We start from the raw sequence: 14,164 nt of genomic DNA on the forward strand, positions 1-14,164 counted from the left end.
AATATAGATATGATCAGATAATTTAATAAAATGGAAATGAAAATAGCTGCAGCCACTCACAGGCCTCTGTTAGCTCTTAGGTTACAGTTTATTTAAAACCAGAATGATTTATCTGTAATAACAAAACAGAACAGAGCAAAACCTAATGAACATTTCATTTTGTTTCCTTAACATACTGGCTTTACCTGCTTTAAAAAAACAACAACAATATTTTTTTTAGATTCTTTGGTTTCTTTGTTAAGATTTTTCCATAAACTCATTCCCTTCACTGTGATGTAAGATGTCTGTTCACAATGACTTTTCTCTTTTTGTCAAATATTTTCTGGGTGTTGTGGTGTTAGATTTCTGTGAGATCAGATGATATTATATATTATAATAGAAACGCTCCCTTGTTTTTCATGGTCTGTGTAACAAAACACCGTTAGTGCACTTTGCCTTGACGTCACTCAGACATGATCAGCCGAGCGCTCGGTCCGGAGTTTGGTGGCAGCATCGGCATCATGTTCTTCTTTGCGAACGTGTGCGGCAGCGCTCTGTATGTGCTCGGTCTGGTCGAGGCCATCGTGGGCACCTTCGGCGTGCCAGAGGGTGAGTTTGATTTCTACAGCTTGTGACATATTCCTGCAGGTTTCCATGGCAAAGTTGCAGTCTTCTTTTTACAGTCATAACTTGAGATTTGGAGAATATTTTTCCAGTAAGTTTCTAGACAAGAAATTGAAGGTTACAGGTCCTTCTGTCAATCATTAAAGGGATTCAACATTGTGGCAAATTGGCCCATTGCCATAATCCCTATAGTCATAGCAGTAGGTTCATTACCTTTAATTGTTGGTGCAAGCAGTTTTTAGAACGGCAGAGCAGAGCCGCGAGCTGCTCAGAGCTATGCTACGGAGGCTAATGGGATTTCTTGGTTCATCAAACTCATCAAATACACAATCCAACAACTCCAAAACGCTCTGGTGGACAAGTTGTGACCTGCACATTCACCACGCTATGAGATAATAACGGAACGTTACGAGACAGAGTTGTTTTGGAGGTAAATGCAGAGACTATTTGCTGAAAAACTGCCCCCAATGGAATCATCGGTTTTGCATGAATTTACCTCTACAACAACTCATAACGTCCTGTTATTATTTCATAGTGTGGTGAATTTGCAGGTCACAACTTGTCCACCAGAGCGTTTTGGAGTTGTTGGATTGTGTATTTGATGAGTTTGATGAGGGAAACCAAGAAATCCCATTAGCCTCCGTAGCGTAGCTCTGAGCAGCTCACAGCTCTGCTCCGCCGTTCTAAAAATAGCTTGCACTGACAATTAAAGGTAACGAACCTACTGCTGTGACTATAGGGATTATGGCAATGGGCCAATTTGCCAAACATGTTGAACTATCCCTTTAATAAACATGAACTCATCTTTATCTTTTCCCCCTCATGACCTCCTAGATGGGACCTTGGCCACTTCCTCCTACCAGGTGCTGCCGTCGGGCTACTGGTGGTCTCTGCTCTACGGCACCTTCGTGGCGCTGCTGTGCCTGCTGGTGTGCATGGTGGGCGCCCACCTCTACGCCAAGGCCACCTTCATCATCTTCCTGGTGGTCATGTTCGTACTGGGCACCATCTTCGTCAGCTTCTTCGCCGTGTGGCCTCGCACCATCAACCTGCCCAACACCAACGGCGTCAACCCCGGGGTGAACGGGACCGGGCCGGTGCTGCCCACCACCGCCAACTTCACCGGCTTCAAGCTGGACACGCTGCTCGGGAACCTGTGGGGTAAGACGGAGGAGGAGGAAGTGGAGCGAACGGTCACAGGAAGCATGTTTGAAGCTGCTTTTTTATCTTTACTGCACTTTAGCCTTTTATTTTATCAGGTGACGACACAATACAAGTCAAACTCAAGACTGTAATTAGTAGGGATGCACCGATACCGATACTGGCATCGGGTATCGGGTCGATACTGTTGTAATATACTTGTACTCGTACTCGCTAAAGTTTATCGATACCAAGAACCGATACCAGTGCATGCAATTACTCTGCATGAAGACCGCGATCAGAGGGTGGCTTTGCATCTTTGTTGTATTTTTTTAGATTGGCGGCTAGGGGGAGACATCGAGCTAATCAGAAACAGCGTGGTTAGGCGAGGAGTGAGACTGGCGGTTGAAAAAAAAAAAAACTGGCGGCTGCGGTTAATTAGCACCATGTCGGCAGTCTGGGCTCATTTCAAAATATGCGAAGATGACAGAAGCAAGGCGGAATGCAAACTGTGTGCTGGTAAGGTCTCCAGGGGAGGAAAGGAGAGTACGTCGTTCAATACGAGCAATTTGATAAAACATCTGAGGACACATCATCACCCTGAGTATACCGAGTTTGCTAAGGCTAATGCGAAACCGCAACAACCAACTTTAACTCAGGTTTTGGAAAAGCGAGAAAAAATGTCAAGAGAAAACCCACGGGCTGTTAAAATTACAGAGGCTCTGACTCATTTTATTGCTCTGGATGACCAGCCACTGTCGGTTGTGGACAATGTAGGATTTCGCCGTCTTCTCAGCACACTCGAGCCACGGTATGAGATCCCCAGTCGCCCCTACATCACGGATGTTATGGTGCCAAAACTTTTTGAGGATGTGAAAAAAAAAGTTCGCAACCAGGTGAATAAGGCTTCAGCCTTAAGTTTCACTACTGACATTTGGACAAGCAGTGTGTGTCCGATGTCACTGCTCAGCTTAACGGCGCAGTGGCTAGACGAGGAGTTCATTCGTCATCACGTCACACTACATGCAAAGTCATTCCGGGGCTCGCACACCAGCCAGAGCATCGCAGGTGCTTTCGATAGCATGCTCCAGACCTGGAACATTCCGAAGACGTCCGTCCACGCAGTGCTCCGAGACAACGCAAGGAATATGATAAAAGCCATGAGTGATGCTGAGCTGCCCAGCCTACCTTGTACAGCTCACACTCTCCAGCTGGTCGTTCACGAGGGCCTTCTGTCACAGAGAAGTGTTACTGATGCGGTGGCTGTCGGCCGCAAAATTGTTGGCCATTTTAAACATTCTGCTCTGGCCTACTCCCGGCTCGAGGACATTCAGTTAGAGATCAACCAGCCTGCTAAGCGGCTCCAGCAGGACGTACAGACCCGCTGGAACAGCACGTTTTACATGATCCAGTCCTTGATTGAGCAGAAACGGGCTCTGGGAATATACGTGTCTGAATACGGACTCCCTGACACTCTGACGGGTCACCAGTGGGTTCTGCTGGAGAAGGTGCTCTCTGTCCTGGGTCCATTCGAGGAGTTAACTCGGAAAGTTAGCTCTTCAGATGCCATGGCTGCAGACGTCATTCCAGCAGTCACTGTGCTGCACAGATTTCTAACAAGGGAGACTGACGAAGACCATGGGGTCAAAGCGATGAAGGGAACCTTGGCTGCAGCTGTCAGGAAGCGATTCACTGATGTGGAGGCAAACCCACTCTACAGCATCGCAACGCTGCTCCATCCCAGGTGAGTGTGACAGTAACTGTGTGTGACTGTATGTGATTTTAACTGTGATGTGTGTGACTGTGTGTGTGTAACTGTGATGTGTGTAACTGTGTGTGACTAGTGTGATTGTAACTGTGATGTGTGTGACTGTGTGTGTGTAACTGTGACTGTGTGTGTAACTGTGATGTGTGTAACTGTGTGTGACTATGTGTGATTGTAACTGTGATGTGTGTGACTGTGTGTGTGTAACTGTGACTGTGTGTGTAACTGTGATGTGTGTAACTGTGTGTGACTATGTGTGATTGTAACTGTGATGTGTGTGACTGTGTGTGTGTAACTGTGACTGTGTGTGTAACTGATGTGTGTAACTGTGTGTGACTATGTGTGATTGTAAGTGTGTGTGTGACTGTGACTGTGTGTGTGTAACTGTGACTGTGTGATTGTGACTGTGTGTGTGTGTAACTGTGTGTGACTATGTGTGATTGTAACTGCGACTGTGTGTGTGTGTGTGTGTGTGTGTGTGTGTGCAACTGGGTGACTGTAACTGTGACTGTGCTAAAATAGCAAGCATGCTATTTTCAACTTCTTTTTTTTCTTTCTCTGTTTTAGGTACAAAAATCGTTTTTTCTCCAATGCTACCACTGCTGCACATGCCAAAGAGGTGCTGAAACTTGAGCTGCTGAGGTTGCCTGGAGAACTGGACGAGCAGGAGGACCATGACCTGAATGAACCACCTTCAAGAAAACCACGCATGGACCAGACCACCAGCAGTCTAGACAGCATATTTGATGAAATTGCAGATGAGCAGGCATCAGCATCAGTGGGCACAGCTGCAGTAGGTTCAAGTGTACAAGTAGAGACATATCTTGGAGAGGCCGTGATTTCACGGGAAGACAAACCACTACAATACTGGGTGGTTAATAAAGTGCGCTTCCCAACTCTGGCTAAACTGGCGGGCAGATACCTTTCAGCACCTTGCACTAGTGTTGACAGTGAAAGGTTGTTCAGCTCAGTGTCACACATTGTGAGTGAAAGCAGAAACAGGCTCACAGCTGATCATGCAGAGATGATTCTGTTCATCAAAAAGAATCTGCCTCTCACTTTCTCAAAAGAAGCTTAGTTCAAAGACCACACCATTGCATTCTGACTGAAGTTTAACTCTGCAATAGGTTAATTCATGTTTTGTAAAAGCTGAAGACAGTGCCAAATAGTTACATGATATTTTGTTTGATTCAAATGTGGACACTGCAATAGGTTAATTCATGTTTTGTTAATCTAAAAGCTGAAGACAGTGCCAAATAGTTACATGACATTTTGTTTGATTCAAATGTGGACACTGCAATAGGTTAATTCATGTTTTGTCAATCTAAAAGCTTAAGACAGTGCCAAATAGTCAATTGATATTTTGTTTGATTCAAATGTGGACACTGCAATAGGTTAATTCATGTTTTGTAAAAGCCGAAGACAGTGCCAAATAGTTACATGATATTTTGTTTGATTCAAATGTGGACACTGCAATAGGTTAATTCATGTTTTCTCAATCTAAAAGCTGAAGACAGTGCCAATTGATAATTTTGTTTGATTCAAATGAGGAAACTGCAATAATTTCACAGAAAAATGTTTATTTTCACTTGAAATGTGAAAAGTTTTACAGTCATTTACTCATATTTATCATTATTTGTTGTAACAAGCAGAGAAGAAAATAAAACTTGTCTTCCAATTCATTGCATTTTGCCTAATCGTTTGTTTTTTTGTTGTGGTAGAAGGATCGGCATCGGTACTCGGTATCGGCAAGTACTCAGATCCAAATATCGGTATCGTATCGGTTTGAAAAAAAGTGGTATCGGTGCATCCCTAGTAATTAGTGAGAGTAATAAATTATCTGTTATTACTGATAAGACTTTTATCGACTCAACACTAGGTTAAATGAAGAAGGAGGTGGTTTGGTTTCCTTTACTCAGTTGAATCGGTTTAGTTCAGTATAATTTATGATTAGTATATTTATAAAATACTACATTTTGCTTGGATTTATGCAAATTTCATTGCATTTTGCTTTTGCAATGACAATAAAGGCTATACTACTACTTTGGTGGCAAATATACAATAATTACTATATTATTACAGTCTAAGGTATATAAAGTTTTCATATCTCTGTTCGACTTTTGAGTTCATACTTTAATTATAAAATAGTCAAAGTTTCTATTTGGGTTTGGGTGAAAGAAAAGCAGATGTGATGAGGATCACAAGATAAAGAGATGTTGACCTAAGGTAAATCACAGACTTATATAAACTACGGTATAGAAGGGTGAGTGTGACTAACGTAAATCATAAGACAAAGGTCGACACTTATGGGTGTGTCGTCTCTTATTACTCCAGTCACAGCCACGGCTTTCTGTGTAAATACAAATCAGTCCTGACATAAAAAGGTTTGAGTAAAACCAGCCGATTCACCTCAGTGTAACATGAAGAGAAAGAGTAAATACATCATACAATATTGATCAGTTTGATGACTACATTTCGTAATAATAATAACTTTCTGTGACCAAATTAATGCACAAACTCAGACTTTGATGTGATTTAGCCTCAAGTTAAGCTCTTTAACTCTACAAAGCATTTCAGAAACATAATAAAAGCCTTTACATTACTATAGTGTCACAGAGAGGTCAACAGAGATGTGAAATGTATTTTTTCATGAATTATCTTGATTGACTACACTGCAACAAGCGTTAAAAATGATTATACTAGAGTTACTGATGAGTGATTTGTCACTTGATCCGGTGTGTCAATGAGCTAAGTTTAAGACTGGCTTCACTAATATTCACTACACAACTACAGTAAGACTTCTGTAAATGCAGAGGACCAGATGTGTCTTTCTGCAGTCTTTACAGTATATATGAACAGTCCTGCTCATAAACTCCCATAAAATCACATAATTTCAGTTTTTATGCTTCACGTCTTACACACAATTAACAAAACGTTGATTAAGATCTAGACTAAGAAGAACTTCATTGTCCTGAAGGACAGTTTTAGTGGACATGCACTTTTTACTGCATTCATACAGATGTGGTTGCCTTTGGACAAAGCTAGGCTAGTGGTTTCCCCTTATTCCCTGTCTTTATGCTAAACTAAGCTAAGCTAACTGGCTGCTGGTAATAACTTTATATTAACTGTATATCCATGATAAAGGTATCAAACTTCTCATTTGAGATAGAAAATAAGTATACTTAACCCAAAATGCTTTAAAAAATAGTAGGTGTCTCTAGTGCAGTGGACATGATCCCTCACTGGCTTCCCACCCATTAACGAAGCAGAAATTAGCTCTAATGGGAATAAAACCAGAGGCTCCGATGTTTAATTTTTTCATAAATACATAATCACATAACACAAAACTGGCAGAGGACAGTAGTTTTGACTGATGTGTAACCAGATGTCCCCTCGTTCTCCACGGAAAAAGCTAAGCAGGCGCTCGGCTTCGTTTCCAGGGAATTACATCCAAACACATGATTACTACTAAGCTAATTGCTGCACCTTGGGCACGCGCCCAGGCACACGTGATAACTATTACACACAACAAGCCTCGGATTATCCAGAGATCTAATGAAACAGAATGCAAACACACACACAGACATATTAAATTATGATTTTCAATGAACACATTGTGCAGAGAGTGGAGTGGCAGCGCCGCTCTGCTTCTCACTCCGTCACTTTTACATGTTTGTTTAATTTCCCCAAACTGTTATATCAAGTGTTTTTTTTCTTTCTTTTTTTCTTTTTTAACAAATATGGCTGCAGCTGTAATATTAGCTGTTCAGTCACACTCTTTGTTTACCTTCACACCTTAATCAATAAAGCACAGTAGTCTTAATGAGTTTTCTTGTTGCTGGAATTCCCCCAGGTGAAATGCTACTGCATCTTATGAGCAAGGAGATTGTGTTTTTGTTTTGAGCTCAAGCTAAAGCGTTAGTCATGATCCGTATATGTATCTCTAATAGTGCACATTCAGAGGTGTGTGTGTGTGTGTGTGTGTGTGTGTGTGTGTGTGTGTGTGTGTGTGTGTGTGTGTGTGTGTGTGTGTGTGTGTGTGTGTGTGTGTGTGTGTGTGTGTGTGTGTGTGTGTGTAAAATATCAGATGGAAACAGAGGAAACAGTGGATCTGTCACAACCCTCAACTGTGAAATGGATGTTTTTTCTTTTTCTACAAATAAATGCAGCATCAGGAGATCGAGTAGAGTTGAAGAGAACGGTTTAAACGCAAAGTTTGGAGGCGAGCGGGTTCAGAAGAGACTGAGAATGACAGACAAGACCTAATGACGCTCAACAATAGACGCACAACCACAACAGGTATTAACTGTCATCTCCTCTCAACCACAGCTGACTACACCTTGGATTACACAACGGGAAATATGATGACCTTTGCCACCGTTTTCGCTGTGATGTTTAATGGCTGCACCGGCATCATGGCTGGTTCCAACATGTCAGGTGAGGGGAAGCAGGGTTGTTCGTTTATGTGTGTGTGTGTGTGTGTGTGTGTGTGTGTGTGTGTGTGTGTGTGTGTGTGTGTGTGTGTGTGTGTGTGTGTGTGTGTGTGTGTGTGTGTGTGTGTGTGTGTGTGTGTGTGTGTGTGTGTGTGTGTGATATGTGTGTGTGTATGTGTGTGAGCGCAGAGTAAAACCTGTCTGTCCTCCAGGTGACCTGAAAAATCCCAGCTATTCCATCCCCCGCGGCACCATCACCGCCGTCATCTTCACCTTCATCATCTACAACTTGCTCAGTGTGCTGGTGGCCTGCTCCTGCGACCGGTCAGTCACACACACACACACACAAACAATAACACACAAACCTACATCTACCAAACAAGCACAGGACACTAAACCGGCTTGTAATTGCACATAAATCGGTTCAGATCCTGTTCATTAAACCGGGGCCGTTGATAAGAGCAGAAGTGCAGCGCCGTAGAAAAAGATGTTAGCATGTTTGTTTTGTTTTTCAGCCGATGAAATCCGGTAGTTAGTGGCGGTCAGATAAGGCAACCAGGGTTCATTTTCTGCTTCACCAAACAGAATTGGAGCATCAGTGGAACCCGATTACTAAACCATTTATTCCAAGTGAGTGCGCCAGGTGTCAGTTAATTGATATACAGTATAGGCCAAACAATGGGAACACTGCCACTGAGAGCATGTATGAAAGCTCAGCATATTTCTTTATTTTTTGACTATTTCTTTTATGATTTTGGCAGAGCAACCATTTAAACAGTTTTACAAACAGAGACAAGGAGTTGAAGACGGCCCTCGTCCACCAAAATAATTATACATAACCAAACGAGGGGGAAAAACAGAGTTAAAGAGGAAAACAAGCAGAAAACAAAAAGGAAAAAGACAAAACAAAATGGCTGGAGGAACCAGATATTAAGCTTAGACAGAGTGGAGGTACAGATGAGGTATAGATCATGAGTTTAAGATCTCACTTACTCGCCTTTTTAAAGCATGCTTACTAAATGTATTAAGCATGCATGATGCAGTCTGACTGAATGTTATTTCCATACTGTCAAGAAAACCAGTTAAATATATTACACCAGAAGTTTCTTAGAAATTAACAGTGGCTGAATCCAAACACACTAAACTTAGCTTTTGCATCAAGCTCACAAATCTTAACTAAACGTTGATCCAGATGTTACAGCTGTGATGCAGACATTTGAAACAATAACGTTGTTATGTGCTGATGTCAGATGAAGTAACTACATTTGGGAAATCTGACACGTGGTCATGTCTTTTTTCCTCTGAGTGAAGAGCAACAACCAGTAGAGACCTTTCTACTGCAGATATTATGCTTAGTAGTCATTTGTACCTCATACAATCGCACTTCAAAAAAACTGAACTATCCCTTTAATGTTTTAATTGTATTTCATTGTTTGCACTGACAGACATACAATCATTAAATTGATCATAGAGCCCATTGGTCTGATAAGCGACCCTCCCCTTTGAAACCTATGAATAACTTTTCTTAAGACTTTAAGTTGGAGCTGATCAAACCTCATGAAGCAAAAAATAATGTTGCACTGTAATCAATATGTTTATTTTAACATCAGGTTTAATGAGTAGCAAACAGACAAACTCACAGTGACACCACAAAATGACTGGAGTCCTCAGTAGATCAGAGGTTAGGTTACAGGAAGCTAACACTTTCTCACACACTTTTTCAATCTGTTTTATTTGGATCAGTGTTGGCATAAAATTAGCATTTAGCAAATTAGATTTAAAACTTCCTCTCATTTTAGTTCCTTATTTCCTGGTTTTGTGTTGTTGGTGGTGTTGAGCTGCTGCTCTGTTTGTGAGCTGTTAAAGGAGAGTTCACTGAAAAAGTCCCTTCAGCTATAGTTTAATTTTAAGTTTAGTTGCCGACCCCAAAAAAAGAAGGTGAAGTGATCTTTGTCTCAGGTGTTAGCATGCAGCTAACAGCCAGATAGTGGTGCCTGTGTCCTCGCCTCACTCTTGAGTCTGGGGCTGTAAACCCTGAGGTCCTTGATGTTGCAGTTGGTATTTACTTCTTTCTATTTATTTGTCTCCCTCCCTCTCTCTCTCTCTCTCTCTGTGCCTCTATCTGTCTGCCTCTTCTTCTATCTGTCTTTTGCTGAGTGCCAGAGTTCGGTATTGATGCAGCTCTAAAGCGAGTGTTGCCAAGGTGCTAAACTGACATGACAGGGCTATAAAAGAGCATCGGAGATCAATAGTGCCATCATTTACCCTGCCACGCTGTCCTCCCGGTGTCCGCCTACCACACTCACTCTCACTGATAAGAGACACCGTATAACGCACTTTCTGCTCCTCTGCAGTGCTCCATCTCTCCCCCCTGCAATCACACATTACTCGAGCATTATACCAGTGAATTTACGTACATATACACAACACGTCAGCCACAGAAAATGACCTTTATGTTAAAGGGATACTTCACCCAAAATCAATAATTCACCAATCATCTACTCACCGTCATGCCAAGGAAGGGTTTGGAGAACATTCAGAGTCATCAAAACGCTTTAGGAGTTCCAGGGGGGGACCGGCTGGCAACAGGTTTTCATATAATGGCGGCAGATAGAGTTCACTTTTGAATCGTCCAAAACACACACTATGAAACATCCAGATACCTCCATACTGCTCGTCCGTACTGACCCAAGTGTCCTGAAGCTGCCACATGAAAAAGTTGGTCGTTAAAAAATGTATTTGATCTCTGTTTTTAGCCTTGTTGTAGCAGTAGTTCCTAGTGGCTCTGAGATTTGCTGCGAGATGTTCATTCGTCATTGTAAAGCATTGGATGTTTGATGTAAACACAGAACAACATCTCGCAGCAAATCTTGCGCAGCCACTGGGAGCTACTGCTACAACAAGGCTAAAAACAGAGATCACATTTTTTTTTTCTGAACAACTTTTCCATGTGGCGGCTTCAGGACACTTGGGTCAGTATGGACGAGCAGTATGGAGTGGTGTGTGTTTTGGATGATTCAAAAGTGAGCACAATTCGCCACCATTATATGTAAATCCATTGCCATCCGGACCCCCCCTGGAACTCCTAAAGCGTTTTGATGACTCTGAAAGTTCTCCGAACCCTTCCTTGGCGTGACGGTGAGTATATGAATGTTGAATTATCGATTTTGGGTGAAGTATCCCTTTAAGGACACAGCTATTTAGTCATCAATAAAGGCAGATGTTCAGTCAGCAACCACATGACCCAACATGGAGGCCACCAGGTCACTCACATGACCTGTGTGTCTGTGTGTAGGGCCTTGTTCACACATGTGGATGCAGTGGGACCTGGATATCACACATGTGGACACAGGAAGCTGTGATTCAGAGACGGGGACACGCCACAGAGCCTGGACTTTTTCCTTATTTATCAGAAAAAAAATACCCACAATACAACACAGCAAGAAAACAAGTTACATGTTATTTTGACATAAATACTGTAGATTCAGGATCAGATTCAGAAATCCTTTATAGTCATCATCATACATGCCGGTAGGTGCATGACGAATTGCAGCAGCCACTGAACGGTGCGTAAATAGATAAAAAAAAACGACATGAGGTCTGTAGAAAATGTAAATAACAACACACAATAAACATGCAAAACACATTTAGAGTGCAAACAAAACAAGGATATACTGTATATAATAGATAATTACATGTAATGGGATAAAGGTTAGCTACCAGTGCTGAAATAGTAAGCAAACAGTAATACAGGGTACTTGGAATTGATTGTTTGAAGTCAAAGTACGTGATTATTTGATATAATCACAAGTTTTAAGGGACATACTGTTTAGAAATAAGGTCAAATATGATAAGTGGTGTCGATGATGATGATGATGATCAGGGCTGTAAAGAGATGAGGAACCACTGCTATACATAGATGATATATTGTACAGTAAAGAAGCAGATGTGTGTCCATATGGTTGGTTTTATCCCATTAAAACACACAGGGTAGGTTTTATAGTCCATTGAGATGAGGCAGCAAATTGCCGCTGCTGTGTGTGTTGCTCTTAGGGCTGGGTTTTAAAAATGGTTGGTAACACTTTAGTAAGTTCACACTATTAAGCATTAGTTCAGCATTAATAAATACTGAATTCTTCATTTATAACACACGAATACTCATTAGTATGTAGTTTATAAACACAGTTAAAACATGTTTTACTCATCATTGATAAGCACTAACTGTGTTTATAAACTACATACCAATGAGTATTCATGCGTTATAAATGATGAATCCAGTATTTAATGCTTAACTAATGCTTATTAGTGTGTACTTATGATAGTACTTATTATACTTATTATAAAGTGATACCAAAATGGATTTTCCGATTTGTAGCGATCTTCATTTGAAAGATCTGATATCGATTCATAAGATCCTTTGATTGATCTTTTAATGTACACTATTGCACTGTTCGACTTCTGGAGTGCGTCATTTTAAATAAATGTACATTCATGTAACTTGTGTTTTTTCGGTCAATTAAATATAAACATGAATATTTTTAATAATACACCAGGTTAAAGAGTTCCATCTTTCTACAACTTGAACTTGCAACATTAGTTTTGTGAAAATCTCTTTTTATAACCAAGCAACTTGGTATTAAAACTGATAATCTCCAAATGAATTAATTGTTTGTTTTGTTTTGTTTTTTTCCTTCTCTGTCTTTTCGTATTTGTTTGTATCTATCTATATCTATCTATCTAATATCGAATCGAATCTGGACCTTGTGAATCGTGATAAGATCAGTTCAGTAAATCTACTCTTGATCTACGTTACGTTCTGGTGTCGAAGCGAAGCTGCAAACAAATGTTATCTGGACACATGACTCACATGATGCGTGTGTGTGTGTGTGAACTACATACCTACTACATCTACATGCCTTTACTCCATATTTAACAAGTTTGTCAATGGACGTTGTTTCACTGATACCAGCAGTGACGTTGCATGTGTGCGTTGTGTATTGAAAGCTTATGTGTGTTTGCATGCCGCTCTGGTCACATGATTGAACATGTTGTTGCACACGCAGACAAAGTGTAAACAGTTGTTGTGGCAGCAGCAGCAGCAGCAGCAGCAGCAGGAGGTGTGTTGGTGTTGGTGTGGAATAAGAAACGCCGACTCCCTCACATTGTTTGGTTATGAAATACAGAAGGAGATTGAAGCGCAGATGAGGTGTAAAATCCCGTTTTATTGCTTTCGTGGCCGGAACATCGCTCCTTGTCTTATCTCCCGTTGGCTCGGGGGTTGTTTGGTTTATTGAGGCTGACCAGAACGGGGCTGATATCGGCGTTATCTCGGCACAGAAGAACTAATGGAATATGATCGTTTCTCGGAAGCGCGGGGGGAAAATTGTCAGCTAGAGGGTGTTTTCCTTTTTCTGTGCGCTCGCTCGTCTCTGGTCATTCTCATATTGGTCCAGATAATGCTGATTTGAATACTGGTTCAAATGAGGAAACAGAGGTTTGTTGTGATTGCGTAGTTTCCTGCGTGTTTCTCACCTCCAACTCTGACATAGTTAAGCAGAATTTTTATTGCTTCTCTTTGTCTTTGTGACGACGGGACTTTACTGCTCTCACTTCCCCACGGTGAACACAATGCTCTGTTGTGCACAGCGGAGGAAAGTTATCAGGAGATGAAGAAGTAGGACCGATAGTGACGTCACGTCCTCTCTGTGGTGAACAATGATCAGGTTTAATGTCCGATAGAGGAACCTGAAGCTTCTGGGTTCAGTCACCTGTTTGTGCTGCTGCAGCTCACAAGGGAAAAACAAAACAAAAAACCCAAAAACAACTACAAAAAATATTACCAACAATACCTAAAGTGCGTCATAAAACTTTATCGATTTCTTGTAAGATAAAATTTGAAAAAGAGCGACATTAATCACGGCACCGAAGAATTCAACTAACATCTATTTTCCAAGTGCAAATCGGTCTGGAAACAACCAGGAGGGGGAGAGAGATTGGTCACCTGTTATGAAAGCAAATCAAAATCAAAACTTTACTTATTAAGCACATTCAAAAAAGAATAGAATTGAATATGCTTTATTGTCACTACATCATGTACAATGAAATGTAAAATGCCAAACCAGACGGTGCAACCATCACGATAAATAAAAAAAAGAGACAGTAAAGGAGCATAAAAAATATCTAGAATGAATAATGTTAATAAAGAAATAAAACAAAACAAACA

General features: G+C 41.2%; 1 protein-coding gene across 1 annotated transcript in view; it reads left to right on the forward strand.

The window, feature by feature from the left end:
• The window catches only part of LOC310996421 (solute carrier family 12 member 9), a gene marked incomplete at its 5' end in the record, with an annotated part of 89,697 nt that overhangs the window by 8,229 nt on the left and 67,304 nt on the right, over positions 1–14,164 (forward strand). Inside the window, 4 exons of the mRNA XM_083985813.1 lie at positions 451–588; positions 1,438–1,764; positions 7,838–7,945; positions 8,154–8,265. Of these exons, the coding sequence (XP_083841939.1) occupies positions 451–588; positions 1,438–1,764; positions 7,838–7,945; positions 8,154–8,265 (685 nt within the window). The remainder of the gene's footprint in view (positions 1–450; positions 589–1,437; positions 1,765–7,837; positions 7,946–8,153; positions 8,266–14,164) is intronic.

Source organism: Trachurus trachurus, assembly GCF_905171665.1.
Source record: "Trachurus trachurus genome assembly, chromosome: 13".
In the NCBI taxonomy this organism is placed as follows: Eukaryota; Metazoa; Chordata; class Actinopteri; order Carangiformes; family Carangidae; genus Trachurus; species Trachurus trachurus.